This window comes from Podarcis raffonei, chromosome 6 (assembly GCF_027172205.1).
Source record: "Podarcis raffonei isolate rPodRaf1 chromosome 6, rPodRaf1.pri, whole genome shotgun sequence".
NCBI lineage: Eukaryota > Metazoa > Chordata > Lepidosauria > Squamata > Lacertidae > Podarcis > Podarcis raffonei.
Genome location: NC_070607.1, coordinates 35,329,845 through 35,349,272, shown reverse-complemented (window position 1 = coordinate 35,349,272; position 19,428 = coordinate 35,329,845). Strand labels below are relative to the sequence as shown.

Below are 19,428 nucleotides of genomic sequence, written 5' to 3'. Positions count from 1 at the left end.
GTTAAGAACATTACTTCAGGATGAGAACAGAAATCGTGCAGCGGCAGCACAGTGGCAGCAGGAGGCCCCATTAGCTAAAGTGATACCTCAGGTTATGAACAGTTTCAGGTTAAGAACGGACATCCAGAACGAATTAAGTTCTTAACCTGAGGTACCACTGTAACCGTCTCTGTAAGGTGGCCACAGGAAAATTGAAAATAGAACTTTTAAATCGGCAAAGTGTTTCATAAGGTAAATATTGTGAAATATTGCCCATTTAACGTCAACTTGCTATTGTCTGTTATCATCCTTCTGGGATGATAACAGACAATAAACCAGCATGTTCGTTAATTTCAACAATACCTTGGAGTTGGTGATAAGGCATACTCAGAGTAGATTCATTGAAATAGATGGAGTTGCCCATAATTTCAGAGGGGCGACTCAGAATATGATTTTGTTGGATCATCATCCAGTAGTTTAAATCTTACCTTTAACCACCCAGAGGACTTTTGTTATTGGGTAGCATATATGGGAAACAAAACAAAATAAATTCCTCAGTGCGTGCTATGACAGGTTGACAAAATATTGGCCAACATTTTTCAGGCGTTTTTCTGCCTTTAGGTCGTCTAATTCTTTTAACTGGCCAAGAAAGCAGAATTCTTATTTGGGCCTGTAAAATTCTGGGCAATTGGTAACGTAGTTCAAACCAAGCTCAGTATGTGTAGTAAACAGTGCTGCCTCACTTCCTTTCTGCTTCTCGTACTGTGGGACTAATACAGCTGCTCTATCTTACAGCTTTATCACAATTTACTTAAAATCTCAAAGCAGATCTGTTGGTTTCTTTGTTTGAGCTTCGTTCCTTCTCTTTGTCAGGTTTAGTTACTGCTCTTTGATGCTGGTGTCTTCTCAGCTCCATTCTAACCTCTTCTTCAAGATTACATCCTTATGTTTCTGAGCATTGCAGCAGCAAGTACCAATTCAGTAAATCGCCTACAGTTTTTTCTCTTAACACACAACTTGAAATCTTCCAATAGCTTCTGGCAACTCTCCCTGCCCCTTTCTGACCTCACACAACTTCCAGAAGCTTCTCTGTTAAGTTGATTGATATGCCTGCTCTTCCCCCTTCTCCTTATCTCTAAGCAGGCTGCCACACTTATAATCCACGTCACTTTTTCCATCATGTATTTTTTTTTTATACCTCTGTTGATTGTGACGGATTTCATTTCCTCCCCTTTGCCTGTTTCCTCTGTAAACTCAGCGAATTAACAATTCAGATGGCAAGCCATAATTTTACTTTAAATACAATTCTTAATTAAATACTGGGGTGGGTTTTTTTGGTTTGTGTGTGTGTGTGTTTGCTACTTCTGAGTTAAAACCCTTTCCCTGGAATTATTTTCCCCATTTCGAGGGGAAACATTAGTTTCTTGTAATGTGTTAATGTAAAGTTTTTGTGTGTGTCATAGTAGAAAATGAATGTTGCAAACAAAAACTTTTCCAGGAAGACTGTAAAGAAATTATTATTTTTTTGCTCATCTGTCAAAGTTTATTACTTACTAATTAATTGTATCACAGCTTTAGAGCCTGGCTCTTACCATTGCTTTTTAATTCACACCATTAAAATGCAGAGATGTATTGATTTATTTTTAATTCCTGTCTGTCTTTAGCTCTGTTGACCATATGACTGGTAATGATGGACTTGATGCACTTAGAAACTCACCACTCACTCACTCACTCACTCACTCACAACAGTCATAGAGGGAGCCAGTCCTCACTAGCATCCAGCTAAATAGTAACACAAATGTGGCCATGGGAATGTGACATACAGCACAATATTTTCAGAAATAAGTCCCTTTGCGTTTCTTGGATAAGTGGGTAACTTGTAATTTCAGAGCCACAGAATCCCACATCATATTTTTATTTTTATTAATACATTGGTATAATATTCAGGGGGGGGGATAAGGTCTTGAACTTTAAAACTCTTTAGAGCTTGGGAATCAGACAATGGTGGTCTATCTCCACATGTCCCTGTTCGTACACAGAGAGAGGCCCTTTCCCCTGTTTTTCCTTGAGCAAGACATGATAGGGAAACAGGGAAACAGCCACCTTAGCTTTGGAATGGGCTTCCCAGTGAGGCATACCTGGCATCCATTTTAACCTGATTTTGGCCAGATTTCCTCCCAGCCTTTAAATCTAGTTTAGCCTGGCTTATCTTTGTTGGTTGCCGGCCCTGGTCCCATTTCAGGGATTGGACGAAATCGTGGCAAGCCCCAGGATTCCTTTAACAGAATTCCCTTCCAGCACTATTGGAGGGGCAGGCACAGCCTATCCTGACCCCTCCTCCACCAATTTTTATAACCAATGCCTAACCGCAACCTTACAAGTTGTGACTAATTGCTAAGTAGTAGGCAAAAACCAGATGGCACCAGCCAATCAGCCAAATGGCAAAATTCCTACTAGGCCCCTGCCCCAAGGCAGACGACCCTATGACAGGCAAAGCAAGGTCAACCGGAACACAGGGCAGGTGGGTGATCCGATGCACACTGCGAAAGAGAAAGCAGAAGCAGTGAGCCCCAATATTTAAAGCCTATGGTCCCACCCACCCAATTTGCTACATGCAATTTGCCCCAGCAACCCGGTCAGCCACTCGTTGTGCCAGGCCATAACCATTAATCTGCCTGGCAACAGAGGGCTGGCCTGGGAGCCCCCACCGCAACCCGTGCTCTCATTTTAGGGAGAACACGCTTTGTCATTTGTCTTATGTGGTTGAGGGAGAGAAATGTGGGATTTGTCTTATGTGGTTGAGGGAGAGAAATGTGGGATAGTTATCTTTCATTCTGTTGCATAGTGTTTGTGCGGGGGGGTTGTGTCAGCATCATGTGGGTTGTTCCTTTATTTATATATTTATTTTTTACGTTGGCATTGCAAGAGATTGCAACGTCCAGAGCTTGGTTGGCTGCATTCAGTTGGTTGAAGTGTGGTTTGTTTGTACTGGGGGAGGGGGTGCTGTTGAGTCAGATTAGCCATATTGATTTGTATGCTGTTGGAAAGGATATGTCATTGTCTTGTTGTGCTGTATATTTTGTGTGTGTGTGTGTGTGTGTGTGTGTGTGTGTGTAATGCAGTACACCATGGTTTTGCAGAGATGGTTGTATCTGCCCCCACAGTGAAGCTCGAGAAGTGGCGGTTTGGGTGAAATTGAACTAACCTACTTGTCTATCCTACGCGTCAAGGGTAACAGGGCAAGAAGTATTTGTGCAACTACAGAAAACAGGAGGGTTGCCAGGGAACTTACATGGTGATTCATTGTTGTGTGAGCTGCTTTTTTGCATCCCTCATGTTGCGAAGAGTCACAGTGGGGTAGGTTTTATGAATGGGTTCAACAATGTTCACCCACATTTATGCATGTGCGCACACATACACACAAAAGGTAAACAAATCAGAAGGAAAGAGGTATGTTAAGTGCATTTTTCAACACAGATGATCTTGCTGTAGGAAAACCAGTCTCACATCTGAGAAGTTGACAACAGCTCAGCAGCACTGATGGGTTAAATTCACATGGGATCTGAGCCTTTGGTCTATGGTACAAGGAAACATGAACTGGCAACTTAGCTGAATTTTAAGTACTAATGCTATGAACTTTACGTTTGCAATCCTATACAAGTCTTCTCAGACATAAGTCATATTTAGCTCAATGGCATTTGGATAAGCATGTACTATAGGATTTCTGCCTTAATCACAAAGATGACTTTAAGACCAGTAAGAGTTGCAGTTCTTATCTACTAATGTAATAAATGTGGCAAGCTGCACTTAAAGTTGATGTGGTGAACAAACATTGGTTCTCTGATTAAATCTGTGGCCACCTCTTTGACACGCCTCAGAAAATAAATGTCTGAGGTCAGTATTTCTAAATTCCCTCCTGACATTCCTTGGTGCCAACTGCAACATGATGTAATGTCTCGCAAACATTATTTAATACCAAAGTTGACCTTCTCCTTCAACATGTATCATCACCAGTCTTGTACTTTGGGTCTTCCTTCCTCTCCCTACTCACCCTCCTGTCCTGAAAGATGTTTCTGTTCTGTAAAAATTCAAAGGAGGGGTGGTGGCTAGAAGAGTAGGGAAAGATAAGAAAAGCCCCAGGGACATAAGAAATAAGAAAAGTAGGATATTATTTTATAGAGGACTAAAAATGGTTTCAAAATCAAGCACATAGCACAACACACACACTAAGAAAAAACTTGTAGCCATTGCTGTTGGTGGATAACCTCATTGTATCCACAAAGTTGGTTATTGGTGAAAGCTCACATTAAAGAATAATATTGCATCTTGCTCTCACTCTTCTAGCTAGTAATACCTTCCAGGGGCATGTGGTGTGTATAGCGAGCTTTGGTTACTAACTCTTCATGTTTGGATAAGCGAATTTCCATATAACAAGCATTTAGATAGCAGGACCTGCATGTATTATCAAAAATCAAGTGACATAATCAAAACAGAGACAATATTAGGAAAGTAGATGTCTTGCCACAGTGGCACCCTGTTGTGCTGACAATGTATATGACATGATATATGACATGACTTGGGCAAAAAAAATGAGAGGCACAAATACAAGATGGGTGACACCTGGCTTGAGAGCAGTACATGTGAAAAGGATCTAGGAGTCTTGGTTGACCACAAACTTGACATGAGCCAACAGTGTGACGTGGCAGCTAAAAAAGCCAATGCAATTCTGGGCTGCATCAATAGGAGTATAGCATCTAGATCAAGGGAAGTAATAGTGCCACTGTATTCTGCTCTGGTCAGACCTCACCTGGAGTACTGTGTCCAGTTCTGGGCACCACAGTTCAAGAAGGACACTGACAAACTGGAACGTGTCCAGAGGAGGGCAACCAAAATGGTCAAAGGCCTGGAAACGATGCATTATGAGGAACGGCTAAGGGAGCTGGGCATGTTTAGCCTGGAGAAGAGGAGGTTAAGGGGTGATATGATAGCCATGTTCAAATATATAAAAGGATGTCACATAGAGGAGGGAGAAAGGTTGTTTTCTGCTGCTCCAGAGAAGCGGACACGGAGCAATGGATCCAAACTACAAGAAAGAAGATTCCACCTAAACATTAGGAAGAACTTCCTGACAGTAAGAGCTGTTCGACAGTGGAATTTGCTGCCAAGGAGTGTGGTGGAGTCTCCTTCTTTGGAGGTCTTTAAGCAGAGGCTTGACAACCACATGTCAGGAGTGCTCTGATGGTGTTTCCTGCTTGGCAGGGGGTTGGACTCGATGGCCCTTGTGGTCTCTTCCAACTCTATGATTCTATGATTCTATGATGATTTGGTTCTTTTGGAATGCTCATGGCTTGTTAGGCAGATACTGCATTTATGTACAGTTCATATAAGACTACATGGGCTCCATTCATACTGAAGTGTTATTATGCAGCCGTGTACAGCTTCAAATAAAGCCAAGACGAGTGTTTTATTCATGTCAGCTTCCTTTATTTAATTAGCTCTGTTCTGTCGTGAAATAACAGTGCTCATAATGAACATCATCCTAGTGATTTCCCTGAATGGCTTTGAGAACATGCTCCAATAAACATAGATTTAGACATGCTAGAGTTTAATACAATGACCCTGGAGAGGGGAGGATTTTATTTCAGTAACCTCTTAGGCAGGAAATTGGAATATGAAAAACCGGCCACTTATGCAGACAACATCAGGAATTGTAGATGAGAAAAACAGGTTAAAGCTGGATAGACAAGTGCTAGCAGGACAGAGAAAACTGAGGGGGCTGGTTGTCGGAAAGTGCTGGAAATAATTTGGATATCAAAGGAAAATCTGTTGACTTGGAGAGGGAATATATGTGTCACAGAAAAGCTTGCTAGTTCCCTTCTCTCCTTGTTTCTCAGCCTCCAACTAACAGACACAGCACTAGTTTTTCTGCCAGCTTAGTGGATGGCATGTGGAAGATTAATCCCTGTGCAAATGCCATTCTCATGGAGCAGTAACAAAAATAGCAGGAAGGCCATTTTGTACACTTATTTTAATCAGTCAGCACCGTGGAGATGTTGTAGGCACCTGTTTAGTTATATGAGGTATTGATTCTGTGTATTTTAGTTCCATAATAATGTGTTTCATTTTAAAGGTCTTTGATGCACCAGATTATAATTGGGACAGTATCAAAATGAAGCTGTAATCACATCTTATCCATGCAAATGATGGATAGAGTATCTGAGTAGAAAGGATTTACATTAGGATAAAGGTAATGTTACAAGACCCCATTCTCTGTTGACGTTGTGTGAAGCATTGTTTTAACCAAAGTGAAAGTACAAAGGAAGAAATTCAGCATCTGGCTTGTTTATAAAATTTGGTCTGCCAGCTATATATTTTCAAAAACAAATGAAGCTTTTAAAACATTGATCAAACAACTATATATGGGTTTATAGTCCTTAAACTCCTTTTTGAAGATATTTTCAAGAACAAATATTGCTAATAAATATTTATTAAAAAATGGCCTAGTTTTTAATTGAAATGTGCATTAACTGTTTCCTGAAAAGCTCTTAAACAGTGGGGGAGCATGCTGCTTCGGGGCTGCCTGTGAGAATACCCAAGACAATTGTGATGACCTCATTTCCATTCTCCTTATCTTCTAATAATAATTGCCTTGATGACCAAAGTAGGCCAAAGACCTCTCTAGTTTAGCACTCATTATCCTACAGTGTCTAAGCAGATGTCACTAGGAAGAGGATGGCAGAGGAGGAAGAGTCTGATCCTGACATCCCTTTCTTTACAATTGCCTACAGGATCAAAAAGATGTACTCTTCCTGAATGTGGAGATTTATATTTTGGCTATCGAGGCTTATTTCTTTTTCTGAAAGTCATCTGGTTAAGTTAGTGATCCTCCTAAGAACTTATGGCAATTAGCTTCAACTGATTGGCATTGAGAGCAAACCCCTTTGAAGTGGTCACTTGCTGCCACCATGATGTCAAGTTATTAGCAAGTGGGCAGCACTGTGGGGGAGATGCAGCCCTTTGACCAGTTTCCCATTGCTCCTTTAGACTTTAATAAGTAGACCCAGAACATGGGTTTTAAGCTAAGAGGTAGCCAGTGCAATTCTTTTTACTACCAGTGTGATGTACACCTCTCAGCATTCAAACTGCTGTGTTCTGCACCACCTGCAGCTTCTGAATGAGCTACCAAACCATTTCAGTAACCCAAGATGCAAGCACAACAGTAGCTTCAGTTATGGTTGTCATCCATCTGTGATCTCCCTGGGGCACAAGCCTGGGCAGTATGTAGGGAGGTCATGGGCTGCCCAGACAATCAGACTCCTCTCTTGGCCTCACCGATCCATAGGAAAGCATAGCAACACGTTTGGCACCAGCTTGGCTGCAGGAGTTGCTGGAAGGAGGTGTACAAGAGGCCATCCAACTGTTTTAGGGACCCCACTCTGGATTGTGTAGGGTTTACTCCTTGGCCTTTTCTTCTCCCGAAGATATCCCACAAGGCAGCAGAGGTTTAGGATCAGGGTTTTCCTTCTGCTAGATGGGTACCTACCCAGGTTGATGAGACTCACCTGCCCCTTGCTTCCCTCTACAGTTTGGTCTCATCCACTCAATCCGCCACAGCCTGTCTTCGTTTGCAGGAGAAGTCCCTAACTCACAGCCAGTTTGATACCCATTGGCTACCAACACCTGGTTTAGCTGGTCGGTCAAAACCGTTCCCGGGGTGTGGCCTCTGTCGCATGCTGACAGCTTCTAGGAGCCACAGGTGAGAGCTGAGTGCAGGGTGGGGGCCAAAGGTGGACCAACCACCCCAGAAGGAGCACAAAGTGCCCCTCACCAGAGGTACTATTCCTCCCTAACACCCCATGCACCCCAACAAGACATAATTCCAGCTGGAAGCAAAAGTCTTCCAGCTGAAACAGTTTCTCCTGCAGAACAAACAACAGAACCATAACCATTTAAGGGGTGCCACTCCTCTGCCTAAAGCACATCATGTGACTTTCTCAGCTTCATGCCTTCAAAAAAATGTAAAGTTATACTCTGTCATATATATAATATAAACACAATCCTTATTGTATCTGGCTTTCCCAGGATAGTAGCAAGCATATTGGACAAGAGCCAGTGATATACCACTGGCGGGAATTCTTGCAGTGGGGCAATTCTGCAAACTCTTGTACAAGACCTAGTGAAAGACTCTGTGCAATACAGACAAGCTCACATCTTGCAATGTTTCGCAGGACCTTCAGACATGACCTTGTGCTTGTAGACTTTAACAATGGCTTGTGCTAAAAACAAAAACAGCAACAACTGGATTTCAGTTGTCTAGTCTCTTGTAAGGATCATGTGTAAAGTCTGGAACTGCCCTTCTCTTTATGGCTTCCTCCAGCACCTCTGAACCCAACCCACTGTCAGCAGTATCAGACTGGAAATGAGAGCAGATACTCCAAGCATATATTAATACACAGCAAATAACTAAAAGCTCAAACGTTGTTCTGGGCTGCTCAGCAAATTGACTACCAGTGAGGTTAGACAGCCCTGTTGTGGACCTAGCTAGAGAGACCAAGGTCAAGAGCAATGTTGAGCTAAGCCGAAAAATGCTTGTCTTGAGGTGATGCAAATGCATGGTGTAGAAAGCTTTGGATCAAAGGCTGGCAGCCTCTGGATAACAGAATACAGGCTGTGCATGTTAGACTTGTCAATAAATGTGCCAAGGTGAAAAGAACCTCCCGACTCCTGTGATCTTCTCTGGAGTCTGAGATGTGGAATGGAACAGTTGCCGGGGGCAACAGTCCTGGCCTTGGCAACAGTTGCATCAGTACAAATGCACTTTAATATGTTTATTAAGCTAATACAATCAGTGAAAATAGACAGGCATTATGGTGCTAAATTCATAACTCTTCAAGTTGCCTAGCAACAAGGTGTTGGGTATGCGTTCCATATCCTCTCTCTCGCTCTCCCTTTCAAATGTTTCAAAAAGCAACTAAAAGGATTTCCCCCCCTTTAAAAAAAAATGTTACCCTTGGTTTATGAGCAATAAAGTACTAAAATACTGGTGCACTTGTTTTGTGAATCACATGCTGTTAAAGAAGCAAGGGCCTGTTTACCTTTAGAAGCGGTATAATATTGAAAGCACATATTTATCTTGGTTGGAAACTTTGAGGTGAAAGCTTTCCTTGCAAGCTACTCTCAAGGTCAATACCTTCTAACCTTGACCGTTGTCGTTTTAAATATTTAATTATGTATGCCAGCATAAAATAGTAAAGAGACAAACAAAAGATTCATGAATGAAAATGTGTGAATGAATAAAATATTGTGAAAAGAAAATGGTTGAGAATGTCGGTCTCCGAACCTGCAAGAGAAAGCTGGTAGAATTCCGAACCCAACAAACAAATGGGGGGAAATGCTTGCTTTTAATTCATTGCCCCACCCACTTCATGAGATAGCTAAGTTACTTTCCTCCTCTTATTAAAGTGGAACATGTAACATGCAGAATCTTCGCTGAATATCTGCTAGCAGAACCAAATTTACAAGATATTGGCCTGATTCCAAACCATGTCTATGCAGGGCCACAGAGAATACACTCTGCATGTACAGGGTATATGGATTCACAGAACGTTTCTCCTGCTAGATTTGCGGTAGGCAGAAGGTATTTTGAGATCTCCTGGAAGACCTCCAGTGGCTGAGGTACATTTGTCATTTGACATTTGTCAGAAATTTCTGAACGCATTGGCAATGGGAACACTGCTGCTTCCAATAGGCTACTTGTGGGGAAAACTAGGAGAGGATTTAAAATATAAAAAATAAAAAGAAAGGACTGTATTTTCATTTCTGGTACTGAAAACAAATTCTTGTATAGAGCTGAGTAAATGTTCAGAGGCAACTTACGTCTTATGTCTATTTCCCTAAGATGCAATTGTGTACCTCATTCCACCTGTTGGTGGAGTTCAGGATCCAAGTAAAAAAAGCAAAAAGTAAACACCACAGTCCTGACAACTTCCTACCCCTATACTAGATGGCATCGAGAAACATCAAGAACTGGCAGGATGACAGAGAGAAAGAAGAGGATCCTGACAAGCGGTGTAGCTGGGGCTGGGACACATCGGGACAAGCAGGGGATGGGGAAGATAGTACTCACAGGGTGACAGATAATGGTGAGGGGATGGGGGTCAGTACACAGGAAACAGAGCAGCAGGACCCATCACCAGAGCCAGAGGAGCCCCTAGCTCTGAGGTGTAGGAAGCAGCAGGAGGGTGCTGTAGGAGGCTGAGACAGGCAAGGGCCCGCAGCCCAGCTCCCTAACTGGCCAGGTGGGTCTCACTAGCTCTGGGAGAAGTGTGATTCATCAGCTGGAGTAGGCCTGGAATAGGTGAAGGTTGCATGCCACATCAAGCCCAGATGCTGCAATCAGCATGCAAAGTACAAAAGGGAAGCAAAGCTGAGGTGCTGTGTCCGTTCAACTGCCCATGGTGGTGGACCTTAGTTGTGATGCTCCTGGACCTCTATGGGGCTGTGCTTCAGGTTTGATACTGGATTGTATTCTGACTGCTGGACTTCAGACTTGGCCTACCTGGACTATGTTTCCTGTCCTTTGGACCTTGGAATTTGGACTTTAGACTTTGGATTTTGCTTGCATGGATTGGCTCTTGGGCTTTGAACTTTGGACCTGACACGCTGACTTGCTGCCAGGTAAGCCAGGGGTTCAGGACACTTGTTCATCTTTACTGACCTCTGGCAAGGTACAGATGCAGGTGTTGAGTACATTCCAAATCCATTCTCTGTTTGCTTGTGTTGTTCGCCAAGCCCATCAGTTTTGATCAATGCATCTCATGAACTGAGGGTCAAACTACACAAGAAGTGGAGGATCTCTGGTAATATCTGCCAGAGTTTTCTTTAAAATTAAAAATCAACCACAATGGCCAAGTTTCAGTGTTATGCCGAGCAATGGTCTAGCATGGTGTCGAATGGAAGCATTTCCTGGATTTTGCTTCCATTTCCCCACAAACCTGGCTTTGTAATTTCATTCAAAATGACAAAGTGTGTTTCATATCAATGATAGTTTGTTTGAAATAAGCCAACTTGAAAATAGAAGACAAAGAAGCATGTAAGCCTGAGGCTTGTTTAAGTCATGCTAAACTATAATTTAGTGTGGACATGGCTTGCCTATGTGTATGCTTTTTATATGGACTGTGGTCTCTGTACTAAAGGAGAAGGATTAGCCACACATGCCAATTTCCAGATCCAATTTGCTTATGTCTCTGAAGCTGTCATGTGACCCACTGGAGAAAATACCCAATATGTCAAATAGCTACTTTGCTTAAAGGAATAAAAGTGGGTGCCAATCTGTGTAACTTCCATTGCAATAAGTGATTTGATCATTTGTGAACAGGATTCTGACTGTGTCAGCTGGATGTCTACTGAGACAATTTTACTAGATACAAAGTAATTTGTACCTACAAAGTAATTACTATGGTTTACTAGCTTCCATTTAAAAACAATGCAGCAATCTTTGAGAACAACCAGAGCTCAAAGTGGGAGAGGATGCCATTCTACTGTTTTTTTCAGGTGGCCACAACTAAGTCCTAATATCCCACTTGCTTTTTTTAAGTCATTTGAAACCATCCTACTTCAGGCACTTCAGGGTAGAGCATCACATGGGAGCTCAAGATCCTTTTGGCTAACGTGTTTTTAATAGAAGAGAAAGGGGGAAAGAAGAAAGGGTGGTCAAAGGGTGTTTTACATTAGTATGGTGCGCAAAGGGCAGTTCTTTGAAGGGAAGATGAAAGCTAGCAACTAGGTTATTCATTATGAAATAATCAACTGGGAATAATAGGCTTTGCCTGCTGATCAGTGGACTACCTAAATTACTCCAGGCATGCAAAGCTATAGAATCTATGGCATGGGTGTAATGATGGTGGTTACATTGGGCTGTTAATCTGGGGGCTGGGGAGGGAATCTACCTGTGCCTTAAAATTGTATGCTTTTTGTCACATTTCCATTTAAACCTATATTTTTAACTCAAAGCTCCCACTTACTACTTATCCTTTTGGGTGGATGTAGCTCTGATCCAAGTCTCTTGTGTGTGGATGTGGTGTGGCTGTAGCTCTTTTTAAAAAAAATAAAAATGAAATGTCAAGAAATTGAATCACACCTCTCCACATCTTGCCTAGTTTGGATCTATCACTGCTTGTGGTTCCTGCAACACACCACCGCAACATACAATAATTCTGCCAGACACATGCAGACATCCTCATCAGCAGGCAAAATAAAGCAGAAAGGAAAGGACTCTCTTGGGAAGTTTGATACCCACTGGACTGGACGACCACTCCAATGGTTTGCAGCTCAGTGATTCTGTGAAGAAAGCCATACTCTCTGAGGTTACTGTCAATATAAGGTTGTTTACATGGGGTGCTGTGGGTTTGAACCCCTGAAGCAATGTGTTCTTATACTTGCATTTCCGAACAGGAAGCCAGTTGGTAATGCATTTCTAAATATGCATTTAATAGAGGGGTAAGCAAATATTTCTATAAAAATATTTGCAATCCCCGCCCCCCAGGGAGTGTATTTCAACAGTATGATTAGTTACCTTTTTTGTTCTACACTTGAGAGAGTGCACACTGTTTTGCTCTGTGCCATTGTTGCATGACATTCCATTTGGCACACAGTTTATTTTTAGGTACAAGACTATCAAAGTGTTCTTTTTTTTCCCTTTGTGGGTCTGTCAGTGCTCTTGAACAAGGAGTAATATTACCACAAGAACTTTGCTGAAACAAAGAAGTCATCTTGAACAAATGGGGAACTATAAATCTAGACCAACTCAAACTTGCACTGGTAATTAATCTTGCTTCTTTTTAAAGGAAATATATTGTAAATGATTCATGAAGAAATCTTCTCTAATTTACTGTGAAGTTCAAGTGAAAGGTGTTTTGTTGTCAGTAATCTAGCTGAAAAATATTATGACTGAAATCAGACTTCCTTTTAGATTTAAATCAAGGCTACAGAAAAATAAGCAAACTTCTTCAAATATTGTTGTGTGTTGTGTACATATATATTTGTGGGTTTCCTGAAAAGAACCTATTCCTTCATTCCACTCTCTCAAGACAAGATATCAAATAATATTAAGGACTACCGGTAAATACCAACAATTAACCTTGTCTACTTTTGTGCTTTTATATTAAAATGTTTTTCTTAATGTTCTAAACAATGTGTAAAAAGAAAATCCGTCGACCCAGCTCAGGTTATTATGTAATAGCACAGAATGACCTGGAGAAGGAAATAAAGTTGAAATTCTATTTTAAATGTATTTAAAGCCAAGATTCCTTCTAAACCTTGTTGTTGTTTTTCCTTTTAGATGAATGGAAGAAAAAAGTGAGTGAATCGTATGCTATAATCATTGAAAGATTAGAAGATGACCTCTTAATCAAAGAAAAGGAGTTTGCAGAACTAAAGCATGTCTTCAGGTAAATTATCTACCAGCATTGTTTATCCATCTATTTAAGAACAACAACAAAGCAAATCTGTCTAGTGCTATGTTTGGTGATACATACTTGGCATCCTGATAACTGTTGTGTGTTTGAGACTGCCATATTAGTTTCACAAATCTGTATGGCCTGTTTTGCATATTATGCAAATTTTTGATGGTTTAGGCACATGTTCAAGTTTGTGTGGAAAATATACGTGTGTGTGTGTGTGTGTGTGTGTGTGTGTGTGAAATTGCATCTTCATGACAGTAAATAGAGCACAAGGGTTCAGTATGCAGTTGAACACTGAGTTTGGATTAGGGAGGGGCTTGCTGAAGCAGTTTAGCTAGGTTGACCTTTTGCTATGCCCCGAGGTGTGGTTTTCTTTGGGTGCGTGGGGAGAATCCATGTCAGTCACTGACAGTAAGTGACTAGATGAGACAGGGAGTGGTGATAATTAATTTCTGTATCAGCGTTTTTATGCACTATTCAACAACTCTGGAGCTTAAGACACACTCTTGTCTGTGGTTTAAAAGAGTGGGAAGGGGGAGGGGTGACTGTACTTGCAGAGAGACCAGGTGTCATGGTGCATCTGCAGCAGCACAACCAGATGCCTTCATCTGCCCCAGCTGCAAAAAAACAAGCCTCTCCCTTATTGGTGTCTATAGCCACAGCAGGTACTGCAACCTTCTAACAGCTTGACTTCACCCCCCAATGGTGCACTCCTTTATTGCCTCCCGGATGCCAACAAGCACTTAGAGTCTTCAATGGAAAGGGTGCAGAACATTACAACCAGTGCTGGGGGGACGCAGGGTGAATCGTTTGGCCTCATTGAGGGGCAGTATTTCAATAATAGGAAAATGAGAGTACCCATAAACATTTTTTAAGGAATAAAGCACTGATCACAACCCTGGAGTTTCTCTTGCTGCTCCCTTCCTAGTTTCAGGAGCTTTGGTCCAGAGCAGAAGCCAACTATGTTCCCCGGTCTCTCAGTACAGCTTCTCCCAAAAAAGAAGGCAAAGCTAAACAGTTTGGAGCAGTCACATTTCATAAAATCAGAACTGTAGCGCTGCAAGGGTCCCCAAAAGTCATCTAGTCCAACCCTCTGCAATGCAGGAATCTCAGCTAAAGCATCCATGAGAGATGGTCATCTAACCTCTGCTTAAAAGCCTCCAAGGAAGAAGAGTCCACCACTTCTCATGGGAGTCCACTGTCCACTGTCTAACAGCTCTTACTGTCAGAAAGTTCCTCCTGATGTTTAGTTGAAATCTTTCTTGTAACCTGTAGCCATTGGTTTGAGTCCTACCCTCCAGAGCAGGAGAAAACAAGCTTGCTCCATCTTTCATGTGACAGCCCTTGAGATATTTGAAGATGGCTATCATATCTCCTCTCAGTCTCCTCTTTTCCAGGCTAAACATTCCCAGCTCCTTCAACCGTTCCTCATAAGGCTTGACTTCCAGACCCTTTATCATTTGTTGCTCTCTTCTGCACACGTTCTAACTTGTCAATATCCTTCCTAAATTGTGGTACCCAAAATTGAACATAGTGTTCCAGGTGTGGTCTGACCAAGGCAGAATGGAGTGGTATTATTACTTCCCTTGATATGGATGCTATACTTCTGTTTGCTCTCTTGTCCATTGCATCCATTCTCAACGTAAAAAGTGGCAACCATACTTTCAGACCTTTTAAAAGTATTCCAGCATGCAGAAAAAAGTTTTCTCCTCTGCCAAGATTAAAAATGAGATGTGCTGTAGCCCAGAAACTGATAGGTAAGTAATAAGAGCAGACAGAAGTAGTAGTAGTATTTTTGAGCTGAGAATTTTATGGCATTCCAGGATAAAAATATCACAAAATATGCAAACTTGCCCACAAGCTGTAGGTTGACATCAACCATATTCGCTCAACTGATTTTCTGTGTTGGTTACATGAATGTAATTATGCAGATTGGCTGTTCCACCCAGCTTTCCTCCTTGCTTCATCTGGCCATTGATGCTGAACAATTGCCCTCACCCACTCTGACAGCAATAGCGGGGAAAAATTCCCGAGCCTCAGTGGGATGAAAATCACTCACTGCAAATCTTGTTACTATCTTTTCTTAATTACAGTGCAGCTTTTCAGATTACACTGCAGAATACTCAGAGGAATAGTAAGAGGCTCATTGAAGACAAAAGGAGACAGGTTTTTAGAAACATACCTGACCTATTGCCAAAGAGGTAATGTTCAAAAAACTATGTGCAAGTAAAAAAAGAAGGGGGAAAAAAGATTATTCTAAATTCTTTTTTTAAAAAAAATTCTCCTTCATTCTAAAGTATTTCCAGCACACTGCAAGCAGCAGCAATTTTCTAAGTCAACTTTACAATGCATTTTCAAGCCTGCTGATAAAAGCTTGCTAATTATAGCTCCTTTCCCATAACATTATAGGCCTACAACTTGAGAGAAAGAGGTCTGGGGAAAGCATCTGGTCAAATTACCTGTAATATAATAATGTGCATTTTGTATTTATTTTTAGTTGTTGAGGAAGTTGGCAAAGCTCAGTTTACATATCTACTGCCAGTTTTTCTAACTATTTTTATTAATGAATTTTCTTTTGCTTCTCTGACATACAGTGGTAGAAAGGAGGTCAGCAAGCATAGTTAATGAATCATAAAACTGCAGATTCTGTAACTTTTATTTTTTAGTATACCCTGCATTTTCCCCAAAAGATGTTTGCATCAGGTGCAAATGCCACATATCATTTTTTTAATGAGGCAGTATGGCTATTTATCCTGTTTAAGGGACATAGTATTAGAAATACATTGGCAACAATGGCTTCATTTTAATTATTCACTTCATCCACATATGTCTTTATGAAATCATCAGGTTGTATTAAAATCTACCATGGCATACCAAAAAGTGTAGGAGAAAATGAAAAATATACATTGCGTTTTGCAGTAAGTGGTATTCAGTGGCTGGAGAGTTTGACATGCTAACGTTTGCAATGCAATTAGTACAGAAAGTGTAAAAAAAAGTGGGAGAAAATTGCATTTCTCTCTAAGGATTGCTGTGGCTTAAAATGAAACTCTTTTTAATTGCATGTATGAAAAACGGAAATGCTGTACTTCAGGTTAATGGCAACTCATAATGGAAAGCCTGCAAATGATTCTAAATGTGGATTAACAAAATTCAAATCCTACCATTTCAGAAATGAAGCTCAGAAATAATGGTTTGAAATTCCATTCATTTTTAAAAAGCATTTTTATGTTTGTATTGCTCTGCAATAACTCAGGAGACCAGGTTACTTGAAAGACCGCCTGCCCCTCTATAGACCACGTATGTGATTTCTCTCTCTCAAGGAGAGCATTCAAACACATGTTTCCCCTCACCAGTGGTTTGTGCACAGTTTGGCACTGTGTACTAGTGGTACAATCCAGGAGAATCATAATGTGTGCGTATATGTGTGCAGTATTGTAGGTGTTGAATCGTTTCTGTTGAACTATACATGGCAGGGGTAGGTAATCCCAGGCCATACTGTGTGTGTGTGTGTGTGTGTGTGTGTGTGTGTGAGAGAGAGAGAGAGAGAGAGAGAGAGAGAGAGAGAGAGAGAGAGAATGTGGCCCTCTTGGCTTTTCCATCTGGTCATTTGGACTCAAGCCATTTAAATGGCCAGGGAGTGGACCCAAGGGAAGCCTTCCTGTACTGTCAGCTCCACCCAACCCGTGTTCAAGTCTGCACCCCAATTTGCAAATCCCAGGTGCAGGCTAGGATACAGTTCCTGATAGGCAGCCCAGGTTTACGCCCACGTCTCCTATTCAAAGAGGAGGCCGGATCTGAGAGTCCCACTTTGGGGCCTTAGAAGGGCCTCCACCATCCTGAAACGCCACCACACCAGAAGGGTGAGCGGACTTCCTGTCCATGATGGAGGGCAAGAACTTGGACATGGTGCATGTGGTTATGGGAGCAGGGAGCCAGTGTGGTGTAGTGGTTAAGAGTGGTAGTCTTGTACTCTGGTGAACTGGGTTCGATTCCCCACTCCTCCACATGCAGCTGCTGGGTGACCTTGGGCCAGTCACACTTCTTTGAAGTCTCTCAGCCCCACTCACCTCACAGAGTGTTTGTTGTGGGGGAGGAAGGGAAAGGAGAATGTTAGCCGCTTTGAGACTCCTTCGGGTAGTGATAAGGCAGGATATCAAATCCAAACTCTTCTCTTCTTCTTCTTCTTCTTCTCTGCTCACTCACTCTCGGACATTTCCTATGTTTAGTGGAGGAGCTTGTATTCATGTTTGCTTGGACATGAGTAGGACCCTCCACACAATCTGGGATGATCGCATGAAGCATTCCACTCGCATTCAAATGAACATGAGTAAATGCCCAAGGCATGTCTTTTCTGCTCAACACAAGGAAGGTCAGGGACTGTATACCGATGGGATAGTTCAGTCAATTGACCATGACACTCAGGGTCACGGCTTCAAGCCTCATGTTGGGCAAAAAGATTCCTGCGGTCCCTTTCAACTCTACAGTTCTACGACTCTGAGTCTATGAACAGTGGGATGCACCAGGACTTTGCAGGTGGAGGTTACAACGGTGATCTTGCAACCCTACCCCACCCACCCATGATGGCTTAGTCTTTGAATATTCAGATCTTTACAAGAAAGTGATGGGGGCAGGGATGGAAAAAGCTTTATCTGAAAGACCCATGAGTGGAAGTGCATGGGAAAGTAGCCAGAGAATGCACCATTTGAGTGATCTATTGTTCAGAAAGGTGGTGAGGCGAAGGGATAGTTGGGAGAGATGGAACAGGAGTGAAAGGAGAGGATCCCTCTCCTTCATGGAGTGAAAGGAGTGAAAGGAGAGGATCCCTTCATGGAGTGAAAGGAGAGGATCCCTCAAAAAACAGGAACAAACCAAATTATTTCACCTGGGCTGTTTTGACAGGACGACCCTCATATAGATTATGAACCATTCAAGCACAGGCACCCCCTTCGCTTGCAAACAGTGTGCAATGAAACCCTATACATGTCTAGGGTTGTACTGAGCTCAATGAAGCCTACTGCCAGGTCAGTGGGCATAGGATTGCAGCCTAACCTGATATATAAAACTTGGTCTTGCCCTTTGCAACCGGATCTCTGATTTTGAAAGTGGTACAGATTAGGTTAGAATCCTGCCCCTTTATAATATCATAATTATGAAGTTTCTTCTTTTCCTTTAGAAATTTCTCCAATAAAAAGGGGGGGGGAGAGAGAGAGATGCTAAAAGATAAAAACTCTGATAAACTCCAAAATCTTTTTTCCCCAGCTCCGAAGAAGCCTTCAGCAAAGTTAATTTAAATTACCGTACAGAAAATGGGCTGTCTCTTCTGCATTTGTGTTGTATTTGTGATGGTAAGTGTTTCAGCTAAGATGCTTTAGAACCCTCTTATTGGTGCATTTAATGATTTTACTTTTTAATAAACCACAGGAACATTATTACTTTTTAATCTGTTTGCCGCCTTAGTACTTTTCTTGTTGAATCTCATGTAGGCATCAGGTGGAATGTTATAAACAATAACAACAAAGTGGTTTAAATTTTGATTGGATTTAATCTCAGGCTTAGGATATTGCATAATTGTCACTATTTCACCCTAAAGTAGGGAGGGCACTTTTTTAATCTAAGGAAGAATTTCTTTTTATTTTTGTAAATTCCTCATTATTCAGTTCATCAGGAATTGATCATGGTTATAACTAAATGTGCTGGAAGTGAAAAATCAGTTGTTTGGAGCATGCTGCTGCTCAGATAATATAAAAAAATGGGTCCTTAGAAATTGTAATCAGCAAATAATGAGATGGTAGATATTACAAAATAAACATGCATGATGAGTATCATCCTGAAAAAGCCATTTTTTATGTTTATGGTACATTGCATTTTTGGTATGGTATATGGTGTGATAAATAGGAGTGTCCAACTGACTTCTGAGTGGGACTTCTGAGAAAAGATGCATAGAGTTGTGATGTAACTATCCCACAGCAGGCATTAATACCTGTTGAAG

At 41.6% G+C, this 19,428-nt stretch overlaps 1 protein-coding gene across 1 annotated transcript in view; it reads left to right on the top strand.

Annotated features, from left to right (window-relative positions):
* The first annotated feature begins 12,663 nt into the window (after positions 1-12,663).
* Positions 12,664-19,428, top strand: part of TNNI3K (TNNI3 interacting kinase) — a 143,017-nt gene continuing 136,252 nt past the window's right edge. The window contains exons 1-3 of the mRNA XM_053392049.1: positions 12,664-12,798; positions 13,319-13,427; positions 18,699-18,784. Coding sequence (XP_053248024.1) covers positions 12,759-12,798; positions 13,319-13,427; positions 18,699-18,784 — 235 coding nt within the window. The 5' untranslated portion in view covers positions 12,664-12,758. The remainder of the gene's footprint in view (positions 12,799-13,318; positions 13,428-18,698; positions 18,785-19,428) is intronic.